The sequence below is a fragment of the Schistocerca cancellata genome, chromosome 5, assembly GCF_023864275.1.
Source record: "Schistocerca cancellata isolate TAMUIC-IGC-003103 chromosome 5, iqSchCanc2.1, whole genome shotgun sequence".
In the NCBI taxonomy this organism is placed as follows: domain Eukaryota; kingdom Metazoa; phylum Arthropoda; class Insecta; order Orthoptera; family Acrididae; genus Schistocerca; species Schistocerca cancellata.
In genome coordinates, this window is record NC_064630.1 from 607,940,644 (window position 1) to 607,966,337 (window position 25,694).

The following is a 25,694-nucleotide window of genomic DNA, read 5'->3' on the forward strand; positions in this document are numbered from 1 at the left end:
TCACAGCAGAGGATAATACTTCAGGTACCTTTGGTATCTATGGTGCATGACTCTCGGGAGCTCTCCTAACACACCTATTTACAGCAGCTTCCAATGGTTCGAGAGCGGTCAGTGCGACTTCCTGCTAATTATGAATTGTTAAACACAGAAGAGAGTGCGAACATGTGGCAAACGAACATTCAACGTCTTTGTGAGTCGGGGAACATGTCTGATGTGATTGAGAAGGAAATGGGAAATGATATGGAAGACATATGGGATAGAGTATTAGAGTTTAATAGAGCTTTGGACGACTTGTGATCAAATAAGTAAAAAACATGCATACAATTGCTTCGAAATTTCTCAACTCGCTGCGGGAAGTGGCAACAAAACGAAGGAAGTAGTCTTTCGCCCTTACTTTTCAACGTATGCAGCACGTCGAAGAAGTAAGGACGAAACGAAACGAAAGGTTCAAGGGTGTGAATAAAATTCAAGGTGAAAGCATATCAACGATAAGATTCGTTGCTAACACTCCTGTGTGCAGTGAAGAAGAATTACATGAAGTGTTGAGTGAAATACTCTAACACAAAATATAGATTGAGAGTAAACCGAAGAAAGAGACTTGCTGGTTCTATATGATTTATAAGTTTTCTTTCAACAAAATTTGTTAGATATGTGCCTTTGAAGTTAGGTTATTCTTAATCAAAGTCTTTCGATTATGAAAGTCATGGGGAGCAGCTGATTTGAGACTGATGATAAACTTGACATCTAGGGGATTCTGACTCTGAGAGGAAGAAAAGGGAGGGTACCAAGATGTCCCGCAATGGTTCCATTGTGTTAGAAGAAAGTGGAGAGGGAAAGAACTGGTTTTAGGACGTCGGCTACAAGTGTTATTCTGAGATGAAGAGGTTATCACGAGAGACGAAAGAGGAGTTCGTTGGGAGACCCATCGAACTAAAAAATAAAAAATAGACTAATTCATCCCATGTAAAAGAACAACGTACGAAATGGAGTTGCCCTGTGGATGCCGTAATGTTCAGCAGAACAGTAAACAAATAAATTTAAATTAAGTCTTGTGATTATTTTAATTTATGGATCTGAAGTATTACTAATTCTCTTAGAACTGAAACAAATAGTACACAAAACGTAATTTCTGTTAAGACTACAAAAATACCTGCGTTAAAAGTTACTGATCTTCTGAAACATTTTGTACGGTTTTAGTGGTCAACAATTCGAAAATTTCATTCACAATAGATGCAGACAATATATTCCTGTAGGCGAGGAAAACTAAATGTAGCACGATATGTTAGTTACAATATGTGGTGTACTAAATTATAATGCCTGTTTACTGCGAAATATGTTAAGCATAACATTTGAAAGTTCGAAAATTTGTCAAAAACGCATGTTTCTTCACGTTAATGTACAGTGGAACCCAGGATGAACGCATCTTTGGTAAGGGTATTCCTGTAACATTGTATAAAGAACAAATTTTGGTAACTATAACACAGAATCAGTTTTTCATGGCAGGGAATATACAAAAATACACAGGTTCATATGACTTCAGAGCACGTTTCGTTTTAACCCCGTTTCACCAGAGTTCTACATCTACATGATTACTCTGCTATTCACAATAAAGTGCCTGGCAGAGGGTTCAATGAACCACCTTCATGCTGTATCTCTACCTTTCCACTCTCGAATGGCACGCGGGAAAAACGAGTACCTAAATTATTCTGTGCTAGCCCTGATTTATTTTATCGTGATGATCATTTCTCCCTATTTAGGTAGGTGCCAACAAAATGTTTTCGCAATCGGAGGAGAAAACTGCTGATTGAAATTTCATGAGAAGATCCCGTCGCAACGAAAAACGCCTTTGTTTTAATGATTGCCACTCCAATTCACGTATCATGTTTGTGACACTATCTCAACTATTTCCCAATAATACAAAACGAGCTGCGCTTCTTTGTACTTTTCCGATGTCATCCGTCAGTCCCACCTGATGCGGATCCCACACCGCACAGCAGTACTCCAGAATAGGGCGGACAAGAGTAGTATAAGCAGTCTCTTTGGTAGACCTGTTGCACCTCCTAAGTGTTCTGCCAATGAATCATAGTCTCTGGTTTGCTCTACCTACAATATTATCTATGTGATTGTTCCAGTTTAGGTTATTTGTAATTGTAATCACTAAGTCTTTAGTTGAATTTACAGCCCTCAGATTTGTGTGACCTATCGCGTAATCAAAATTTAGCTGATTTCTTTTAGTACTTATGTGAATAACTTCACACTTTTCTCAGGGTCAATTGCCACTTTTCGCACCATACAGATATCTTATGTAAATCATTCTGCAAGTCGTTTTGATTATCTGATGACTATACAAGACGGTAAATGACAGCATCATCTGCAAACAATCTAAGACGGCTACTCAGATTGTCTCCTATGTCGTTAATATAGATCAGGAAGAATAGAGGGCCTAGAACACTTCCTTGGGGAACGGCGGATATTACTACTGTTTTACTCGATGACTTTCCGTCTATTACTACGAACTGTGACCTTTCTGACAGGAAATCGCGAATCCAGTCACACAACTGAGGCGATACTCCGTAGGCACGCAGTTTGGTTAGAAGACGCTTGTGAGGAACGGTGTCGAAAGCCTTCTGGAAATCTAAAAATATGGAATCAATTTGACATACCCTGTCGATAGCACTAATTACTTCATGAGTATAAAGAGGTAGCCGTGTTTCACAAGAACGATATTTTCTGAGTCCTTGCTGACTATATGTCGATAAATCGTTTTCTTCGAGGTACTTCATAATCTTCGAATAAAGTATATGTTCTAAAACCCTACTGCAAATCGACGTTAGTGACATCGGCCTGTAAGTCAGCGGATTACTCCTACTTCCCTTTTTGGGTATTGGTGTGACTTGAGCAATTTTCCAGTCTTTAGGACTGTTTCTCATCTTGGTAGTTGTTCTTGATTGGAATTCAAGAATATTTACTTCGTCTTCTGTGGTGAAGGAGTTTTGGAAAACCGTGTTTAATAACTCTGCTTTAGTGGCACTGTCATCAATTACTTCACCGTTGTTATCGCGCATTGACGGTATTGATTGCGTCTTGCCACTGGTGTGCTTTATGTATGGCCAGAATCTCTTTGGGTTTTCTGCCAGATTTCGAGACAAAATTTCGTTTTGGATATTATTAAAAGACTTTCACATTGAAGTACGCACTATAATTCGAACTTCTGTAAAACTTGAAACACTTAACATTAGTAGTACTCATGTATCGAGCATTTCGAATCTCCACACTACAATTCTGAGAAAAATTCGTAGTGATGGCATGGGTAGTCATGTCGTGATCGTTAGTCACCACGGAAATACTCCGTAAAAAACCGATAACTGTTTTCAAAAGCAAAATGTCACAGCTTCGTAAGCACCGCAGGTGAGTTGCAGGATGACAGTTAAGTCGCGACGAAAAATGTCTCTGTGATATAGGAGCCCCATTTATGACACATATTATGTCTATAAGAGCTGAGGCTGTGACACTGATTAAACGCTTGATAGATAAAAGCCTCACTTAGATAAATAACGTGATAACATCGATTACATACTGCAAAGAGTCAACATTTTTTGCGAGGGAACCAGTCTTGAGCAAAGTGAAGAAGAAAACGAACTTAGTCGATATGACCACTGGGAGCACAGCTTCATTCCTTCTGGCACTTCTAGTTGCAGTTGGCTTTCAGTGTGAGTATTCTAGTCAGACAGATAGGTACACTGTTACACATCTCTTCCTGGACACAGTGTTTAACAGGCCTATGCACTACATCACTGACCTGTGACTATGCCAGGAGTTTAAGTCGGCACATTGTTATGTCATCGCTCTCTGTGAAGTGAACAGTCAAATAACAGCTTCAAAGTAAATCACAGATTTTACCTAAATTGTAATAAAAGTGTGAATGTTTTGGACAGTTGGTTACGTCATAGCAAAAGTGGTTGTGGTAACTTGTGGATCTGAAATGTTCTGAGCGTGCTTCACTTACTGGTTTAGTGTCCTCTAACTGTGAGAGATGTAAAACTATGCACGAATTGCTTTTTGTCCCGCTAATTTAAATTAGGTGCCACATAGCCTGAAGGTTTGCACGAGTAATAAGCAAGACAGAACCAAACGAGTGTCTGAAACTTTGTGAGGCTTTTCCCTGTGAAAAACGGGACACAAAAGTTATACACACGTTGTCATATAATAACTCACTGGTTCAAAAGTTACTCGGTAAAAGGCTTTTAACACACAGTCCTTCCTTCAGTGAAATAAACCCTGTGAAAAACTTGCTTTCGTGAGATCTACGAATATTGTGCATTATTGCGCACATTCACTTCGAAACCTAGGCACTACGAACCACACGAGACGAAATCTCCGGGACAAATCACTCTATTACCATGTGGCACCTATAGCCTTCATAATGGCCTCAGTTCGACGAGCAAGAGGGCTCACAAATTCCTTTAGGTACATCATATCCAGCTCAGGCCACTCATTTGTAATTGAGGACGTGATGAAAAGTAACATATCCGAATTTTTTATCCTGTTCTCAATATCTTTTGGGGTATTACATGTCATGCAGGTCATTCTATCGACATTCCCTCTTCGCTGACGCAAATACCAATTCTTTACCGTTAGAGGGGCTCCGAATTGTGGTGTGTAACGTGGCAGTGTGTAAAGCAAGTTTGTCGGTGTGTGAGAAAGAGTGTACTGTAATCGGGTTTCGAATTCAAAGTGTTCGCCCACACATGGTTCACCCTCTTCTCGAACATGGCAATACCAGGCCACACATTACCGCTGTGACATCAGCGACAATCAGAAGCGTTGGCCTCACTGTCATCGATCATTCTCCATATAGTCCCGAATTGGCCCCATCTGATTTTCATCTGTTTCAGTAAATTAAAGAGCACCTCCGAGGTCTTATGTTTGATAGCTGTGAAGAGGTGGGGTTTTGAACCGTCAACAAAGTCAAACGTTCTACAGTGACAATGTCAACAGACAGGTGGCTCGTTGGCAGAAATGAATTCGTCCCCAAATACACTCCTGGAAATTGAAATAAGAACACCGTGAATTCATTGTCCCAGGAAGGGGAAACTTTATTGACACATTCCTGGGGTCAGATACATCACATTATCACACTGACAGAACCACAGGCACATAGACACAGGCAACAGAGCATGCACAATGTCGGCACTAGTACAGTGTATATCCACCTTTCGCAGCAATGCAGGCTGCTATTCTCCCATGGAGACGATCGTATAGATGCTGGATGTAGTCCTGTGGAACGGCTTGCCATGCCATTTCCACCTGGCGCCTCAGTTGGACCAGCGTTCGTGCTGGACGTGCAGACCGCGTGAGACGACGCTTCATCCAGTCCCAAACATGCTCAATGTGGGACAGATCCGGAGATCTTGCTGGCCAGGGTAGTTGACTTACACCTTCTAGAGCACGTTGGGTGGCACGGGATACATGCGGACGTGCATTGTCCTGTTGGAACAGCAAGTTCCCTTGCCGGTCTAGGAATGGTAGAACGATGGGTTCGATGACGGTTTGGATGTACCGTGCACTATTCAGTGTCCCCTCGACGATCACCAGTGGTGTACGGCCAGTGTAGGAGATCGCTCCCCACACCATGATGCCGGGTGTTGGCCCTGTGTGCCTCGGTCGTATGCAGTATTCGTCCCTCCATTCACGCCTGTCGCGACACCACTGGAGGCGGGCTGCACGATGTTGGGGCGTGAGCGGAAGACGGCCTAACGGTGTGCGGGACCGTAGCCCAGATTCATGGAGACGGTTGCGAATGGTCCTCGCCGATACCCCAGGAGCAACAGTGTCCCTAATTTGCTGGGAAGTGGCGGTGCGGTCCCCTACGGCACTGCGTAGGATCCTACGGTCTTAGCGTGCATCCGTGCGTCGCTGCGGTCCGGTCCCAGGTCGACGGGCGCGTGCACATTCCGCCGACCACTGGCGACAACATCGATGTACTATGGAGACCTCACGCCCCACGTGTTGAGCAATTCGGCGGTACGTCCACCCGGCCTCCCGCATGCCCACTATACGCCCTCGCTCAAAGTCCGTCAACTGCACATACGGTTCACGTCCACGCTGTCGCGGCATGCTACCAGTGTTAAAGACTGCGATGGAGCTCCGTATGCCACGGCAAACTAGCTGACACTGACGGCGGCGGTGCACAAATGCTGCGCAGCTAGCACCATTCGACGGCCAACACCGAGGTTCCTGGTGTGTCCGCTGTGCCGTGCGTGTGATCATTGCTTGTACAGCCCTCTCGCAGTGTCCGGAGCAAGTATGGTGGGTCTGAGACACCGGTGTCAATGTGTTCTTTTTTCCATTTCCAGGAGTGTATATATAAAAATATATATATAATAAATAAATAATATATATAATAAATATAAATATAATAAATATATATATATAATAAATAAATAATATATATATAATAAATAAATATAAATATATATAATAAATATAAATATATATAATAAATATAAGTAATATATAATAAATATAAATATATATATAATGTGTAGAATGTTAATAAAGTCTATTTTATGTAAAAATTATTTAAGAGTTTTCAGGTAAAAATTTGGAGGCATTAGTTTTTACCACGCCGTCGAACCAAACTTCTGGGATGTTGGTAACTCATGAACATATGACTCATGAAAATATATAAGAAAGGTCAATGCTTGGTCACCGTGAATGTTGATATAAATTCCGTTTTCTTTCACTGTAGAACTGGTAGTGCATAGTTATATGGCGCTACACCGCCGACGGGCTTCATGACAGTGAAGTGATACGTACACGCCGGCCGGAGTGGCCGAGCGGTTCTAGGCGCTACAGTCTGGCACCGCGCGACCGCTACGGTCACAGGTTCGAATCCTGCCTCGGGCATGGATGTGTGTGATGTCCTTAGGTTAGTTAGGTTTAAGTAGTTCTAAGTTCTAGGGGACTGATGACCTCAGCAGTTAAGTCCCATAGTGCTCAGAGCCATTTGAACCAGCCTTTCACTGTAACCTGAATTACCGCGACCAAGTCGAGGTTCAAAATACACCCCCAAAACATCACAGAACCACATTTATGCTAAGACATACCGTCTACACAGTTCGGGTTAAATGCTTCTTTGGTCCATTGTTGCCCTATCGCCTTGCCTCCCTTGAAAAGCGGAAAAATCGCTGCTATTACCACCAAACAACACGTTGCAGACAGCTGCTGTCAGGTTTCTGTGTTGTTTGGGCAATGGAAAACCTGCAGTCCTAAGTGTGCAGTGAGCAGTGGCCTTTAATGCATACCTATCTCCGTAAGTGCATATCGTATGCAGTTCTCTGTGCAATGCTCCCTAGCAAACTGGGATGCATGTGCTTCGCTGACAGAAGCAATTTCGGTCGAATTCCAAAATTTTCACTGATAATGAGTAACACTCATCTCCTGAGCCTGTTGTCTCGCCGTTTCACCTGGATACAAGTGGTACACTATTCCTTGTAGACAGGTGGGGCAGTTCATGTTGCTGTTCTGCTGCAAAGCAGAGTAGTATGTTTGGTGCAACGCTAAAAATTTCAAGAATATTCCTTGGCAACGCCAGAGGCAGAGCGGAACAGGTTAATAATGGTTCAAATGGCTCTGAGCACTATGGGACTTAACATCTGACGTCATCAGTCCCCTAGAACTTAGACCTACTTAACCTTAACTAACCTAAAGACATCACACACATCCATGCCCGAGGCAGGATTCGAACATGCAACCGTAGCTGTCGCGAGGTTCCAGACTGAAGCGCCTAGAACCGCACGGCCACCACGGCCGGCCGAACAGAAGCTGCTGCAACGCTGTAAAAGAGTTGAGCACTTAAGCATGGAATGTAGCTCAATGACATAATCGGGACTGCGCAAAGTATCGAAAGAAAGATTAAGTCGTAAGCAAAAGTAACACACCTCATAATACTGACACAGCAGAAAGAATGTCTGAAAGATGTTCTGAAATCCTGAAGTTACCAAGAGAGCTAACCAAATGAGAAAGGCAGGGCGAATGATATTGTCGCCTCACTGTCGCCAAACACATGAGCCCAAGAGGCGGAGATACTGCTGTTGTTGTGGTGAAGCTCTGATCAGTTTGCAGCCGTCCTGTCAAAAAGGTAGGCCTATGTCATCAATCTTCTGCTCGGATGAACGCCTTCGATGTGCCATGCAGCAACAAGACTTGCCTGGAGGGACTTGGTCACTGTGGGCTGCAGGACTGATCAGCATCTGTGGTTGAACCACCTGGTGGGTCTTCTGGACGCCTAACTACGTGTACCTTAGCGCAAATCGTCATCCATCACCGTGTGGGCGTGTCACTGTTGCTGCTGACTTCGAATCCTGTCGTAGACGTCGATAGTGCCAGTCTGTTTCTCTACAGGAGGAGGCTCCGGCACTTCTCAACATGGCTGTGAATACTATGATTTGAGCTGGTGGACGCCTTTGCTGTATGCAGACTACGTCAAGGCCATGGATGTCCTGATCACCTCTGGGAAACTGTTGGTCGTCTTGAGCAGCGCTGATGGCCATGCAAGCTAACTCTGTGGGGCAATGGCTTCCTCGACGACAGTGGCGAGGACACCACTGTGTTGTCCTTCACGGCAAGCCATACAGGGCTTACATTTGTGCAAGATAATGCCGCCCTGCACACGGCGAGAACTTCTACTGCTTGTCTTCGTCCTTACTGAAACCTTAGCCAGCAAGGTGGCATGATCTCTTCCCACCTGAGCAGTGTGAGAAGTGCTCTCCGACCAACTTGAGATTTTGACAGTCTAATGCGCCAAATCGATTTTCAAAAATGGTTCAAATGGCTCTGAGCACTGTGGGACTCAACATCTGAGGTCATCACCCCCTAGAACTTAGAACTGTTTAAACCTAACTAAGACAATCATGCCCGAGACAGGATTCGAACCTGCGACCGTAGCAGTCGCGCGGTTCCAGACTGAAGCGCCTAGAAACGCTCGGCCATTCCGGCCGGTGTGTACGTATCACTTCACTGTCATGACGCCCGTCGGCGGTGTAGCGCCATATAACTATACACTACCAGTTCTACAACGTTTACAGCCCTCCGAACATACCACCATGTGATATGAAAGGAGTGTCTTAATATCATGTCCGGTAAGCTTACAAACGATTGTCAAACATTTTCCCATGCGTCTGTGACATAGTAGTTGTGCAAGCACATATCACAAATTGGCAATACAGTGATGATTCGCAACAAAAACAATAACTCATATCAAGCTAATGGTCACCATTTTGAGCAGTTGTCGTAAAAATTAAAACGTCATAGAGGCAACCGAGTGATCACTGCACATTGTCATCGTGACACTACCCTCCATTGAATGTGCAATCGTTTGCGTTTGCAGATTACTACCCAATAAGTCCTCCATGAAGTCCATAATCAGTTAAATACACACGGAAAGTTCTCCATAGAACTGTTGAACTCGTGCAGTAAAAAGTATCTGAACCGTCGGTTGCTGAGGGTGGCTACTACCCTCCCGCATTTCCGTGCGTCATAGCTCGTACAATGTTTTGTGTCACATTCCGTATTCCGTTTATCACTCTTCAAACCCATAGTCTAACAGCACCTAATGTATTCTAAGTAGTTTCTTTATGTTTTAATAAAGTGATTATCAAATTGTAAGGTAACACTGGCATTACGTTTATTAATTATTTACAGTAAAGGAGTGTAATAAATATTGTACGAGATAACATCGACTTCAGCGTACCCTGCACGAATAAGTCCTTATTTTGGTGATGTACCTATGGCAGGCAATCTGAAAAACGAGGGCTTCTCGATCTTAATTAGTTGCTCTCCTCTAGAATGTAAGTCGAGTTGTCGAACAGCACAGACGACACAAAAATTTCCTGTTCACTTTGCAGATCTGCTCGTATCTGCAGCGCCTGAGAGCAGAAGGAGATCAGCTGGCTTTACTCGTGAAGTGCCACATGTTCTTAATTAACGTAAGAATCTAACTGATGTTTGCCATGAAAATGTAATCCAATTCAGCACACAGAAATAAAGGGTAGAGGAAAGTGTCCAAAACCCGACAAACATTTTGCTTTTAATTTGTAAAAGTAAAAATAGTTGAAAATTGTGTTCAATGCGTGTAATACTTACTCTATAATGTCAGGCACCACCTACGTTTACTCTTAGAAATATAATGAAAAGTTTTTATGAAAAATGTATTGTTTTTCAAACTTTTACACTTATCGAATTTACAAAATACTTCTGAAAATCAGATCCCTTATAAAGACAATTGAAATGACATTAAACAAATTTATAAAAAGGTATTCAATCAGAGAAAGTATAATCTAATTTCAAAGTGGATATAATAATACAGAATTTCTGTTTTCTTTGCTGGACCTAAGAGCCCTTCTGCAGGATATTCTTGCAGGCATTATTTCTGGCGGTTTAGTTTTTTGACTTTTATGAAAAAGACTATCACTGATATTCTAGAAATTTCGACTTTGAAACGATATTCAACGCTCTGTGTCTCTAACAGTTGTACGGGCATTCTTCGCAAATCGTTAGGAGCAAGCCCAAAGCAAGAGAGAGCTACACCAATTCATGATCTATACCTATAATTGTACGTCTGCCTCTTTTTGTTTTTGACGCTGCCTTGGGTGTACCGCATTTCATGCTGGACAATCTCTGAAGTGTTTAATTTCTTTTTTTCCAGTCCATCTTCTTTTTCTGAACTGCGTCAGTAGCCTTTGTTAATATAGACGGAATCTAGTTTCTTTGCTCAACCCTCCCCGTGTCCGTCTGCAATCTGCAAGAGCATTTCAAGATAATAATTGTGTATGGTTATACAGGCGGAATTTAAACATGAAATGGTAAGGGGTCTGTCTTATGCAGCTGAAGGCCGTTCGGTTTACGTGACTAGAGACTACATTTTGTGAACAGAATAAATTCTTAGACACACGTCTAAATGAAATAATTTCATTTAGGCATAAACCTTTCATCTTAATGTTGAAGGACAGATATAGACTGAGAGGCTTACTCGACAGTATTCATGAGAAATGACGAGAAACGTAGCACAACGTAAAAACTTTCTGTATTGTTAAAAAACGTAATGCGCAGATGTTAAGCAACCACTACGAGGTGGTAAAAACATAAACTACTTTTGACACTGGTTCTCAATATTTTTCAGGAGAATGCGGGGGCAAGGGACTAGGCTGTCCTCTTTTGTGGAGGAGTCCAGTTCAAGGCTTTTCCTCTACTTTTAAAGCAATGAATAGTGGATAATGCGTATTTCATACTTGAATGAAAGCTATCGTCCACAATACCACTTCGATTTATTCCCTAACCATGAAAAAATTATTAAAATCTCAAATGATAGGCATAATTTGGTAACAAGCTCGGATCGGAGTTAAGGGAACTGGAATATTTTAACGGCTTAGGCATCTACAGCCAAAATAATTTTTCTTCTTCTTCTCCTTCTTCTTCTTCTTCTTGCCTTACGGCCTCTGTAGGACCAAGGGTAGCCCCTTTGTGGACTGCATTTTCCTCTTCTTCTCCCAGAACCTCTTCACTCTTTCTCTTCTTCTTTCCCGCTCTTCTTCCGAGATCTTCAGTTTCCGTTTCTCCTGTGGGCTCCACTGGTGACACTAATCTTTTCCTGTATTCTTCTCTGTCATTGATCTCCGGCGTATTGCTCGGTGTATATTTGTTCCTCCAATTTCCCTTTCCTTCGATCTTAATCCACAATTCCAACCAGTCCTTCCGAAGTTCAACAACCCACTTGGTTCCTGTCTTTCCCCTTGTCCTCCATGACAAAAATGACTCATACGCTGCACAGACATGGGACACACGGAATTGTACACTACAAGTACCGTGTGCAACAGTCGCTAATCTGGCTTTACAGTTCTTGGATGTATGTCCGATTCGTTTTAGTTCTAGACAACATACCACGATTCTTTGTATCTCTCATATCCCGAGGCTAGCCGTTTACTTCTAAACCACTTAATTAGTTTGCGTGTTCGACCTGCTGGTCATTTAGCTGTATAACGTCAATGAGCGTGGTGATTTTCAGTACAGTGCTACCTTGTGTTTGTCTTCGTGAATGTGAAGCTGGCGGCACAGAGACGGTGTCGGTATTAGGGTCACACCATAATATGAGAGAGAGGGGGAGATACACCATGAAACAGTGTCTTATGGAAAAGTTCAAATGACTCCTATCACAGTGTGTTGTGTTGTCAGGGATATTCTCACACTTTACACTATGCTAACAGCAAAATTTTGATCATTTAAGCAGTAGGGCAGTGATGCTAAAAGAAGCGGGCCCTATAAGGATTAGCATTCATCTGGTTACGTGAACTACTCCATTCACATCAAAGTTTTCTATTTTTCTAATATTTCACATCATGTTTTTCTATTATGGAAACGTTTACAAAATAATACTGAATATGTTGGATAAACCTTCCTAAAGAAGACCCAAATCGCGAAATATTGAAAGGTAACTCTGGTGAGACTATTTAAATGATTGAGAACGTAGGCAAAAGTTAGTGTAATAATAACATTTATTTTTCACAAACAAGTCATAAATTATACTAAACAAGTTATCGATTTAATACCCTAAAGAACTAACTGGTTATTTACTACTCCATTGTGTGGTTCCTCGGTGGCAGAGGCAGTTAACTAGGTGAACAGTTGGCCAAGTATTCTGGCCCTAAAAATGTGGATAACGGAAGCTGAGTTGATCTGACGCTGAGCATACTTTGATTGATCAAGTCTACTGAAGTTTATCTACATAGGTGCAGCTGAGAGCAAGTGGCGATTGAGATTTGTGCGTCCCGATAATGCCGGAGCGGCAGTATGTTACCCTGTCCGCTTCTTGCGATGACGTGACTTGCAGCGGGCGAGATGTCTGCGGTGGAGGTGAGACGTGGCGGCACCTGTGAATCGATCGTGGCGACGAAAGAAATGAAAAATGTCAGGGTCTAGCGATCAGGCAGACAGATCGCAATTTACTCTCTAGCAGAGCCCTGAAATCACGGTAGATTTCAGTGTATGACTCACCCGTTCGCTGGTAGTACGAAGGACCAATCTGGCTCACTTATACGACAGAGCGCACAAAAAAATGGTTCAAATGGCTCTGAGCACTATGGAACTTAACAGCTGTGGTCATCAGTCCCCTATAACTTAGAACTACTTAAACCTAACTAAACTAAGGACATCACACACATCCATGCCCGAGGCAGGATTCGAATCTGCGACCGTAGCGTCGCGCAGAGCGCACAAGGATACCATATGTCAAGACTGGTAAACCACAAACTAATAGGTATACCTTCGGCAACCAAGTAGTGCGAGATGTTTGAAGTCACACTGTCGGTACAGTAAGAACTTCACCACAGGCTCCCCAGTCTAAACTACTCGCGAGTGAAGTCAGTCTCAGGACAGGTTCCAAGTACCAACCACACACGCCAGAGTTTCGACCAGAAGTGCTTACCAGACCAAAGTCCCACCCCGAGTGCTTCGCACCTCTCCAGAAAAAAATTCCGTTTTCCCGCAAAGTGCACGAACGATACCACCTTCACATCATCTTGAGCCAATCAGAGGGGTCTAGAAACGCTAAATCTCCCCTTCCACACGACAGCAGAAACTCATGTCGAACTAGACCAAGAGTTAAGAAACCTGCGTCTCCGAAAAAATTAGACTTTTCCAAGTTCTCACAGAGGCGGAAAGAAATATTATTTTTTTCCAAAGTCGTGTCTCTTCCCATGCGAACAAGGGAACAGATACGATCTCAAAGATCTTTATCTAAGTCGTCTGTGCCTTGTAGCTTGTTAGTCCTAGCTATGAGTGAAATAAAGATTCTATCTCCAAACGTTTCTCAGACGCCGGATTTTTCTTATCCTACCAAGGCAGCTGGAGTGGGTGGTTGACTGGCCTATTTGCACTATAGGCAAACACGAAAACAGGTGAATTTTTATTACGCGTGGCTCTGCACACAGTGCGCAGTTTATGACACGTTCTTTCGGACCATCTCCCCAGCCCAGGCTTCTGCTGGCACTGCGGCGGATAGTGTGGCATCTACATCTACATCTACATCCATACTCCGCAAGCCACCTGACGGTGTGTGGCGGAGGGTACCTTCAGTACCTCTATCGGCTCTCCCTTCTATTCCAGTCTCGTATTGTTCGTGGAAAGAAGGATTGTCGGTATGCCTCTGTGTGGGCTCTAATCTCTCTGATTTTATCCTCATGGTCTCTTCGCGAGATATACGTAGGAGGGAGCAATATACTGCTTGACTCTTCGGTGAAGGTATGTTCTCGAAACTTTGACAAAAGCCCGTAACGAGCTACTGAGCGTCTCTCCTGCAGAGTCTTCCACTGGAGTTTATCTATCATCTCCGTAACGCTTTCGCGATTACTAAATGATCCTGTAACGAAGCGCGCTGCTCTCCGTTGGATCTTCTCTATGTCTTGTATCAACCCTATCTGGTACGGATCCCACACTGCTGAGCAGTATTCAAGCAGTGGGCGAACAAGCGTACTGTAACCTGCTTCCTTTGTTTTCGGATTGCATTTCCTTAGGATTCTTCCAATGAATCTCAGTCTGGCATCTGCTTTACCGACAATCAACATTATATGATCATTCCATTTTAAATCACTCCTAATGCGTACTCCCAGATAATTTATGATATTAACCGCTTCCAGATGCTGACCTGCTATTTTGTAGCTAAATGATAAAGGATCTATCTTTCTGTGTACTCGCAGCACATTACACTTGTCTACATTGAGATTCAGTTGCCATTCCCTGCACCATGCGTCAATTCGCTGCAGATCCTCCTGCATTTCAGTACAATTTTCCATTGTTACAACCTCTCGATACACCACAGCATCATCTGCAAAAAGCCTCAGTGAACTTCCGATGTCATCCACCAGGTCATTTATGTATATTGTGAATAGCAATGGTCCTATGACACTCCCCTGCGGCACACCTGAAATTACTCTTACTTCCGAAGACTTCTCTCCATTGTTCTGCTGGAGTCCTGTCTCGACAACGGGCTGTCCTGTCTACCCTGTAAGGCTGTGGACCTGTCTGGCAAGATTTAGTGAAGGATGAGCTCACTGCCAATTGCTTTCAACTCCCAACATGCCGTTTCTACGAGCTCAGAATCATAAAAATAAGTCATGCTTTTAGCGGCCTACCAGGCTCAATCAACTTCTGCTCAGGCCATTAACTTTCTAACGTCTCGCTCAAGGTGTGCCAGGTTATAACAAAATCTTTAATTATTTTCCGTACGGTATGCAAAAATAGGTGAGAGAGTAACTTGCCCCCTCTCAATATTTCTGCAAGAAGATATAATGTCCCACTAAATCATGTACTTCATTTATTGATGAACAGAAGCATGACGTTTTTCAACCTGAAAAATTCTGCTAGACCTATTGAGACACATATGAAAATTTATTTTCACCAATGCATTATAAAGGAACATGAGAAAAGAATTATTGCGGTCTATTATACAAGGTTTTCGAAAACTCCCGTTACAAGCTTCTATGACTCGTAGAGGGAAGTGAGAAGATAATATTTAGAACTGAAACACATGTCCGGAAACTTACAGTTTCCGTGCTAGAACCATTGGGAAACATGTTGGTAACGTGACAACTATTACATGTAACTGAGCCGGTGTGACCCAGTACATCATTTGTTTTACAGTTCTACTCATTAATAGCTAAAGAAATTACTCATGTAATTGATGACTGGTTCTCTTCAACGTGATGCAGTATGGCCTCTTCCAATTCGGGGGTGAGGCTGCTTCTTGGAGTACCACACTCACATCTGCTGACAGTAATGATACCCATCCTCAACACCGTTGAGCAATTATGATAATTGTGCGGGAAAGGATGTGCGAGGGAGTTCGACATTGTGGAGAACGATCTTGATAAAGGAGACAAGCATTTCATCGGTTACCGGGAGCTTCACCATTCAGAAAGATTACGTCAGTGTATTATGCAAACAATGTGCTCAACTATATTGATCTAACAGTCACGTACAAGTCGAACCAGGTCAGAGAGGTAGGACAGACGTCAAACGACATCGGACCATCCGACGTAGCCACTCCCCCGTTGTCATTGCCCAGTGGCATACCTACCTAGCAAACGTGTTTTCGGACGGTTGTAGAACGGAAACCGCACGTCCTCGAACGTGGCTTCCCATCCAAAATGTTACGTACTCACTCCCCTCTACAATTCGTAGAAAAGGAATTTGCGAACAAACTGCATGTATCGATTCAACTTTTACTGAACAGACAGATTTTTGCCACATTTCTCCCCATCACTTTTATCGTGAGTTTGTTCTTCGCGAAATCAATGGCATATGCCTCTCTGAAGAACATCTCTTTCAGATAAACCTTCGTATCATTTTCGCGCCTTTGTACTTCATACGCTCCCTTAATTTTCAGCATACTTCATCAAAACTAATTTTAAAATACAAACAAGTATTGCTCCCAGGTTTCTCCTTGACTCTGTTTCACAGTTACACAATGGTGTATTCTGTGTGCGTAAATTAAGAAATATGTTTTTCAAAATGTCTTAAGTCTTAACATCAGTGACACACTTTCTTCGCCGATGTTTGTCTGATCATAATTAACCGCTAAGAAGGTTAACACTATGACGTCTAAGCGGTGGGGGAGAGGGGGCGGGCCGGGAGTGAAAAGATGTTGTTGCACACACCACTGTTTATGTTCCTTACCTTTTACCCAAATAAATGTCGTAATGTCGTACAAGATTTTCACTTTGAGTTACCGTTTACTGAATTTTGTATGAAAAAGTAGTGTCAATAAATTTAGTAGAAAACGCCTCTTGAATGAAAAAAAGAAACTCCTAATACGGATTCACCAATCCCCCCCACCCTACGTTTCCATGCTACATAAAACTTTTCTATTAAAGACCTATTTCATACCTGTAAACAAGGGAAGTGTATGTTTCTTGTTGGCTGGCATTGTTGACATTTTCAACCAACAGTTCATTTGCTTGTTGCTTAAATTCAGCTGTTATTTATCTTGTAAATTTCGTGTGAGTTACTTCAGTTCCGTGTTGTCCACACCGAGACTCGGAAATGTCTAAAATAATACGTGAATCAACTTTAGAAACTGTTGTGAGCGAAATTTTAAACGAAGAATATATCTCAGGGAGTGAAAGTGAGGATGAGGATCGTGTTAAGGACTGTGATTCAGATCGGGAAAGTGATGTGGACGTCAGGGATGATGAAGGCGAAGAAGATAGTGTAGCCTGAGGTAGCGACCAGGAGGGTGTAGCTGTGACCCACTCTGGAAGAAGGTATGTAGTCACACTTCCCAGAATACCTAGCAGTTCTCTTGTAAATATAGTAAGGGAGCAGGTAGGCGTAACTCCAGATAATTTTTGAGATTTTCCTGGAGAAGCCTTGATACTACTTTTTACACTGACATCTTGGATGCTTTACTATAACATTCAAATGAAGAGACAATTAGGCTTCTACTAATGAGAAAGAAATACAAATATCAAAAAAAAAGTTTTGCATCACCTCGGTTCCGAGAGTTCCGGAACGTGTAGAGAAAATTGGACTCATTTCCGCCCTTTTTATTGCTCACTGCATGTTGTACCACCATACAGCGAGACCTTCACAGGTAGTGTTCCAGATTGCTGTACACACAAGTACTTCTAATACCCAGTAGCACGTCCTCTTGCATTGATACATGCCTGAATTCGTCGAGGCATATTATTCACAAGTTCATCTAGGCACTGTTGGTCCAGATTGTCCCACACCTCAAGGGCGATTCGGCGTAGATCCCTCAGACTGGCTGGTGGGTCACGTATTCCATAAACAGCCCTTTTCAATCTATCCCATGCATGTTCGATAGCGTTCATGTCTGGAGAACATGCTGGCCAGTATAGTCGAGCGATGTCGTTATCCTGAAGGAAGTCATTCGCAAGATGAGCACGATGGGGGTGCGAATTTTCGTCCATGAAGACGGATGTCTCACCAATATACTGCCGACATGGTTGCACTATCGGTCGGAGGATGGCATTCACGTATCGTACAGCAGTTACGGCGCCTTCCATGACCACCAGAGGCGTTCCTCGGCCCCACATAAAGCCACCCCAAAACGTCAGGAAACCTCCACCTTGCTGCACTCACTGGACAGTGTGTTAGGCTTTCAGCCTGACCTGGTTGCCTCCAAACATGTCTCCGACGATTGTCTGGTTGAAGACATATGCGACATTCATCGGTGAAGAGAACATGATGCCAATCCTGAGCGGTCCATTCGGCATGCTGTTCGGGCCATGGTGTCGTGGTTGCAAAGATGAACCTCGCCATGGACGTCGGGAGTGAAGTTGCGCATCATGCAACCTATTGTTCACAGTTTGAGTCGTAACACGACGTCTTGTGGCTGCACGAAAAACATTATTGAACATGGTGGCGTTGCTGTCAGGGTTCCTCCGAGCCATAATCCGTAGGCAGTGGTCATCCACTGCAGTACTAGCCTTTGGGCGGCCTGAGCGAGGCATGTCATCGACAATTCCTGTCTCTCTGCATTTCCTCCATGTCCGAACAACATCGCTTTGGTTCACTCCGAGACGAATGGACACTTCAGTTGTTGAGAGCCCTTCCTGGCAGAAAGTAACAATGTGGACGCGATCGAACCGCTGTATTGACCGTCTAGGCATGGTTGAACTACGGACAACACGAGCCGTGTACTTCCTTCCTGGTGGCATGGCTGGAACTAATTAGTTGTCGGACGCCCTCCTTTTAATAGGGGCTGTTCATACATCTTTGGATAGTTTTAGTGATATCTCTGAACAGTCAAAGGGACTGTGTCTGTTGTACAATATCCACAGTCAACGCCTGTCTTCAAGAGTTCTGGGAACCGGGGTGATGCGATCTTTTTTTTGTGTAGATGCCTTTACAGAAGTACTGATACTTATGGGTCCAAATAATAACAATTCTTTCATTGGACAAATTCTCTGAAGAAACCAGATGGGTCGGCTCGTTTTCGAGATTATTATGAGCAAGAGATCGTTTCAAAGAACTTTATAGAATCATTAGGTTTGATGGCAAAACTACCCACTAGCGAAGAAAGAAGGGAGAGAAGTCGACAGGAGTGCCTTATGTTTTCATTACTGTTTAAACCAAGAGTGCGCCTCACCAATGACGAGATGCTCAGTTCGTTTAGGGTACGCTGCTCATTGAAAGCGTTTATGAAGGAGAAATCGGGCAAGCATGGCATCCTTATATGCATGATGCCAGACGTAGCAGACAGATAGGCCATGAATATGGAAGCCTATGCAGGTATAATACAGAGTTTGTTCAAGGAAGAACGAGTTTCAACAGTGGCCATTACATGTGTGGCAGTGCCTGTAATAAATGCTTGACGAAATATTACTGCAGACCGATACTAAATCTTTGCGGATTTGTCTGAAAAGTTATACTAAGACTACAAAGTTAGTAAAATAGGAACTCTCCATTTAAACAGGTGATGTATTCCAGACATCATGGAAAACGCTTCAAATCGAGAGCTATATTCTTCAGTTGCCTCGTTTAAAGACTCAGCAACTGCTACGCCACCAATCACATTGGTCACCTACATAGTAAAACAAAATCAAGTAAAAGCTCGCCGGTGTTATCAACAATGCACCAAGATGAACACAACGAAGGAGGAGAGAAGAGTAAAGCAGACAAATATATATCATAACCCTACTAAAGGAGAAACTGATACCATTGATAAAGGGGAACAAAGAAATGGTCTATCAATATTTTACTCTTTTGTCGATATGTGTGCTATCTGTGCTACCACAATATGTAACCAGCAACATCCAAGGTGGAAAGAGACAAAACACAACGACAGGAAACTTTTCCTTCTGCAAGAAGTTGGGCTGGAACTAGTGAAACCGCAGGTAGCGGAAAGAATTACAAACGTAAGAGAGTGGTCGGATCAAATCGTACGGCAATGGAAAGTATTCTACAAAGGAAAATCAAGGCAGTGACAAAACATGCAGACCAGCCTCCCACAGGGAAGAAAGGTGCGATATTATGTAGAAGAGGCTGGAACAAAGAAGCAGAAGTGCAACAATCTATGTAAACCAAGACAGTATTGTGGAAAGTGTCGTAATCATGGATGTAAAATTCACAAGGAACTGTGAAATGTGACTGCTGCTTTGAAGTGGAGGACTCAGAGTAGTTTGTGTGATATATAAACACATCTGAATTTTGTATTGTAATACGCGAAGTTTTTATTGACTAACCTAATATTCGTAACTGTTGTTGTTGTTGTTGTCATCAGTCCTGAGACTGGTTTGATGCAGCTCTCCATGCTACTCTATCCTGTGCAAGCTTCTTCATCTCCCGGTACCTACTGCAACCTACATCCTTCTGAATCTGCAGTGTATTCATCTCTTGGTCTCCCCCTACGATTTTTACCCTCCACGCTGCCCTCCAAAACTAAAGTGGTGATCCCTTGATGCCTCAGAACATGTCCTACCAACCGATCCCTTCTTCTGGTCAAGTTGTGCCACAAACTTCTCTTCTCCCCAGTCCTATTCAATACTTCCTCATTAGTTATGTGATCTACCCATCTAATCTTCAGCATTCTTCTGTAGCACCACATTTCGAAAGCTTCTATTCTCTTCTTGTCCAAACTATTCGTAACTATTCGTAACTATTAATGACATTTATAAGTTACTTACTGTTTTAGTTAAAACACATAAACCTATTTGAAAATTTCAATTTTTATCATTAGATATTGTAATACAAGTGAGTCAACCGAAACCCTCTTCCCCACTCTCACCCCGCCCCCTCCTCCCCAACCTTTCGGCTTCCACGTTAGAAATAAAGCTTGAGCGTCCTTGAGTATAGCATCACCTTCATTACTTACTTTTTACTCGTATTATTCTGAATACATATTTTCTCATCACCAATTTGACAAAGCATATCTCTACATAAAGACGTTACGTAGAGAAACCTGTGTCGTGAAAGTATAGGTAGACTTGCAGCATTCGTGTGATTCAGAAGAGGGCGCTGTATCTCCGGTGATAAACGGGACTAAACTGTTTCTGGCAACAGTTCAGTTTGTCAGTCTGTCTCGAAGTATCACTTCGAACTTCGGTCGTACTGATAATGTCGTTTTATAGAGGGAAGGATTGTATGCACAGGAACTTACCTGCTGAGTTAGCATTCCCCACAGTAACACCACTGGAACATTTAACTGCTAATGTGACGCACTAATCGTAAAACATTACCTGATAGTTGTCTTCTGCGGCCAAAAACACCAGATAATGACTGCTATCTACAAATTGGCGTCCGAATGTGCCTCTAGGCGAAGGGACCAAAACTGAGCGCTGATTTTGAAGGCATCTGGCTGTGTGGACCATGCAGAGCGTAAACGTCTCTACATGATCAACTTGTCCTCTGGTGGCCCATTACAAACAACAGTACATCCTGAACAACGTATACGACGCGAGGAACTCAGGTCTCACATTATAATTACTGTCATGCGTGCAGAAAGTGAGAAAGGAAAGACTTGGATTTACTTCTGTTAGCCCGTACCAGCGCATTTTATTGTGGACCATCTTTGTGAGCAACGAACGACGTAATTTGTTGGTATGACGTTTTGTGGTACCACAGGGGTCAGTGTGCACCATCGCTTTGAAACCCATATCTTTAACACTTTCCTTCATAGTTAGTAGACAAGTTACTAGTAATCGTGTACCGATAAGTAAAATGACTACATAGATCCCGTCGGTTTTATAATGTTGACGAAACCAGATAGTTGCAGCTTACACCAAATAAATGTTTCTTTGGCACTGTTTACACGTATTTGGGTGGTGGCCTGACATTAAGTGTGGATGCAAAATAAAAAACATAAATGGCAAGTAATATATATACATATACATATATATATATATATATATATATATATATATACTCCTGGAAATGGAAAAAAGAACACATTGACACCGGTGTGTCAGACCCACCATACTTGCTCCAGACACTGCGAGAGGGCTGTACAAGCAGTGATCACACGCACAGCACAGCGGACACACCAGGAACCGCGGTGTTGGCCGTCGAATGGCGCTAGCTGCGCAGCATTTGTGCACCGCCGCCGTCAGTGTCAGCCAGTTTGCCGTGGCATACGGAGCCCCATCGCAGTCTTTAACACTGGTAGCACGCCGCGACAGCGTGGACGTGAACCGTACGTGCAGTTGACGGACTTTGAGCAAGGGCGTATAGTGGGCATGCAGGAGGCCGGGTGGACGTACCGCCGAATTGCTCAACACGTGGGGCGTGAGGTCTCCACAGTACATCGATGTTGTCGCCAGTGGTCGGCGGAAGGTGCACGTGCCCGTCGACCTGGGACCGGACCGCAGCGACGCACAGATGCACGCCAACACCGTAGGATCCTACGCAGTGCCGTAGGGGACCGCACCGCCACTTCCCAGCAAATTAGGGACACTGTTGCTCCTGGGGTATCGGCGAGGACCATTCGCAACCGTCTCCATGAAGCTGGGCTACGGTCCCGCACACCGTTAGGCCGTCTTCCGCTCACGCCCCAACATCGTGCAGCCCGCCTCTAGTGGTGTCGCGACAGGCGTGAATGGAGGGACGAATGGAGACGTGTCGTCTTCAGCGATGAGAGTCGCTTCTGCCTTGGTGCCAATGATGGTCGTATGCGTGTTTGGCGCCGTGCAGGTGAGCGCCACAATCAGGACTGCATACGACCGAGGCACACAGGGCCAACACCCGGCATCATGGTGTGGGGAGCGATCTCCTACACTGGCCGTACACCACTGGTGATCGTCGAGGGGACACTGAATAGTGCGCGGTACATCCAAACCGTCATCGAACCCATCGTTCTACCATTCCTAGACCGGCAAGGGAACTTGCTGTTCCAACAGGACAATGCACGTCCGCATGTATCCCGTGCCACCCAACGTGCTCTAGAAGGTGTAAGTCAACTACCCTGGCCAGCAAGATCTCCGGATCTGTCCCGCATTGAGCATGTTTGGGACTGGATGAAGCGTCGTCTCACGCGGTCTGCACGTCCAGCACGAACGCTGGTCCAACTGAGGCGCCAGGTGGAAATGGCATGGCAAGCCGTTCCACAGGACACATCCAGCATCTCTACGATCGTCTCCATGGGAGAATAGCAGCCTGCATTGCTGCGAAAGGTGGATATACACTGTACTAGTACCGACATTGTGCATGCTCTGTTGCCTGTGTCTATGTGCCTGTGGTTCTGTCAGTGTGATCATGTGATGTATCTGACCCCAGGAATGTGTCAATAAAGTTTCCCCTTCCTGGGACAATGAATTCACGGTATTCTTATTTCAATTTCCAGGAGTGTATAATACGAGCAGAGTACTGAGTGCCTAAAAATGTGCGAGCAATGTTCATCTACTGCACTTAAATAATGAAAATCAACAGAAAAGACTCAAAGTCAGAAAGTGAAGTTTCTCACTATCAATTTTATTACAAGTCTAAAGTTCGTTACCCAAAATAACCACTTCTGAAGGAGTGCATAAGAGTATCACGCACGAATATCAACAGCAGAAAAAACAAGATTAGCCAGTCATCAAAAACCAAATAATTTAAGGGCAGTAAAAGTTGAAGTCTGGAGCTCTGGCTCACAAAAATCATTCCAGGTGCGCTAAATCGTTAAAACTTGAAGTCATGCAGCTGCCCGAGTCACGGCCTCCAATACGCACTGCGCATAAGGACCACGAAAATAAGAAAGAGGAAGTTAGGGCTCATACGGAGCCATACAGACAGTCTTTCTATTTGCGAGTGGAACAGGAAACGAAGTGACTATAGTGTGTACGCTCCGCCACACTCCGAAAGTGGATTGCAGAGTGTCGATGTAGACGTAGAATTGACAGGTAGATTGTTGTTGCGTTTACTGACACCATCAGCTTTCATCCACAATTTCACTATTCTGATGCATTGTATGGTCAGAGTGCTCAAGTGGCTTAGTAATTTTGTAGTCTATTATAATCAGCAATAATAGTAATCCTCATAATATTAATCCTAGAACTGTAAATCGCAATGAGTTAGTCTCATTGCTGCGATTCTACTGGTGTTCTTGTATTTTGTGTCTCCATCCCCTTCAGCTCGTGCTCTTGCAGTAGTCTAAGGAAAATGCGCATCTGCAGCTTTACTAGCATTTGACTCATTTATGGCGCAGCTGTCCGGCTGCCACAAGCTGCCGAAACATTCACCACTGACAACTGCACCGTAATGCCACACTGGGTCAGTGGTGTCAGGTGCTATAGACTGATGGTGTAGGGTTCGACTGCTAATAATTATCGTGCTAGAGTGTAGAAGCATCTAGGTGCCAATTCATATCTCAGGCATGTAATCCCACGATCTCATCAGTGAGGTGGGCCAATCACGTTTAGGGCTGGTATCAAGTACAAGTGTCAGACGCGTCTCGTCAATACCGATGGAAAGTCGAGAGATACAGTATCAGCCGACGACTCTTCGACCTATTGTACAGAAATGTGTTGATTCCTGACCCTTAATACACTAGCATACCAGACCGACAGAATAAGCATCTCACTGAAGGAGTCAGCGATCAATCCTGCGATGTCTGCTGACATCAACTCAATTCATTATGCATGGGACCATCTGGAAAATACGACGCCTCGCTGCAGGAATCCTCGTTGGATGACCATAGGAAGGCCACTGTAGAAATGTATGACAGGTCGGGTAGTATAATCTCGAGGGTTGGCGGTATCGTGCGGACCACACAGTACGCCACGGAGAACACGCCAGTTGAACGTCAAACACCACCAGATTTAAATTTCACAGACCGACAGAGATGTGAATTTTTTCAAGAGACTGTCCTTGTTATTATTACTATTTTATTTACTTTTCATAGTGAAGTTATTCTTATTAAGTTTAATGTGGCTTTACTTTTATTCCTTATGCTCATTGAAACTAAACACGTATTCACTGACCGTTATACATTTGGCGCAAAACTTTTTCAGAGGTTTCTTTGCAAAATGGGAATTTAATCACATATTTAAGTTTCTGATCACACAAATTGTGTCATGCTGTACCTGCTTGTTACCAAACCATCGTAAGATTATTTCAATATGTCAGCTGAACGATCCTGGGGAGGTGCTAAAATACTTCAGACTGTTAGAGACTCTCAGCTGACAAATTACTGGGTAACTTTTTCAGATAATTTCTCAAAGGTCTGTTAAGTCGAAATCGCTAACACCATCATATGTGTGAATTGAGGCTGAAATACGTAAGTAGAAATTCCCCTAATTCAGTAAGACAAGTCTGAGAATTTCTCTCCTGTTTTTACGGCGCCTTTTCTATTTCTGAAGTCCATCTGGTCGCTATTCCCTTTTCTAGTGCCTTATAGCAGACTCATTTCATTCATGGAGGCATTTTGTGAATTGTAAGTCTGAGGGGACACACACGAACCTCGCAAATATTCACACACCCCATAAAAAAGAGGTTTTTTGAATTTTAGAAGTTGATATCTCAGCTGCTTGCGAAGTGAATTTTATGAACGTTCCTTTATCACTATCCTACAAGATAATCCAACCTGTGACCAATGTCTTTGCGGTTTATAATATACGGAAAGTCCATAATTAAAGTTCCAGAGTCCAACAGTTTTTTACTTTATAAGTCAATGTTATGCCAAGATCAGTCACAGAAGAGCAATC

At 43.4% G+C, this 25,694-nt stretch overlaps 1 protein-coding gene across 1 annotated transcript in view; it reads left to right on the forward strand.

Moving 5' to 3' along the window:
• The first annotated feature begins 3,627 nt into the window (after positions 1 to 3,627).
• The window catches only part of LOC126188929 (uncharacterized), a 108,772-nt gene continuing 86,705 nt past the window's right edge, over positions 3,628 to 25,694 (forward strand). The window contains exon 1 of the mRNA XM_049930650.1: positions 3,628 to 3,710. Within this exon, the coding sequence (XP_049786607.1) occupies positions 3,650 to 3,710 (61 nt within the window). The 5' untranslated portion in view covers positions 3,628 to 3,649. The remainder of the gene's footprint in view (positions 3,711 to 25,694) is intronic.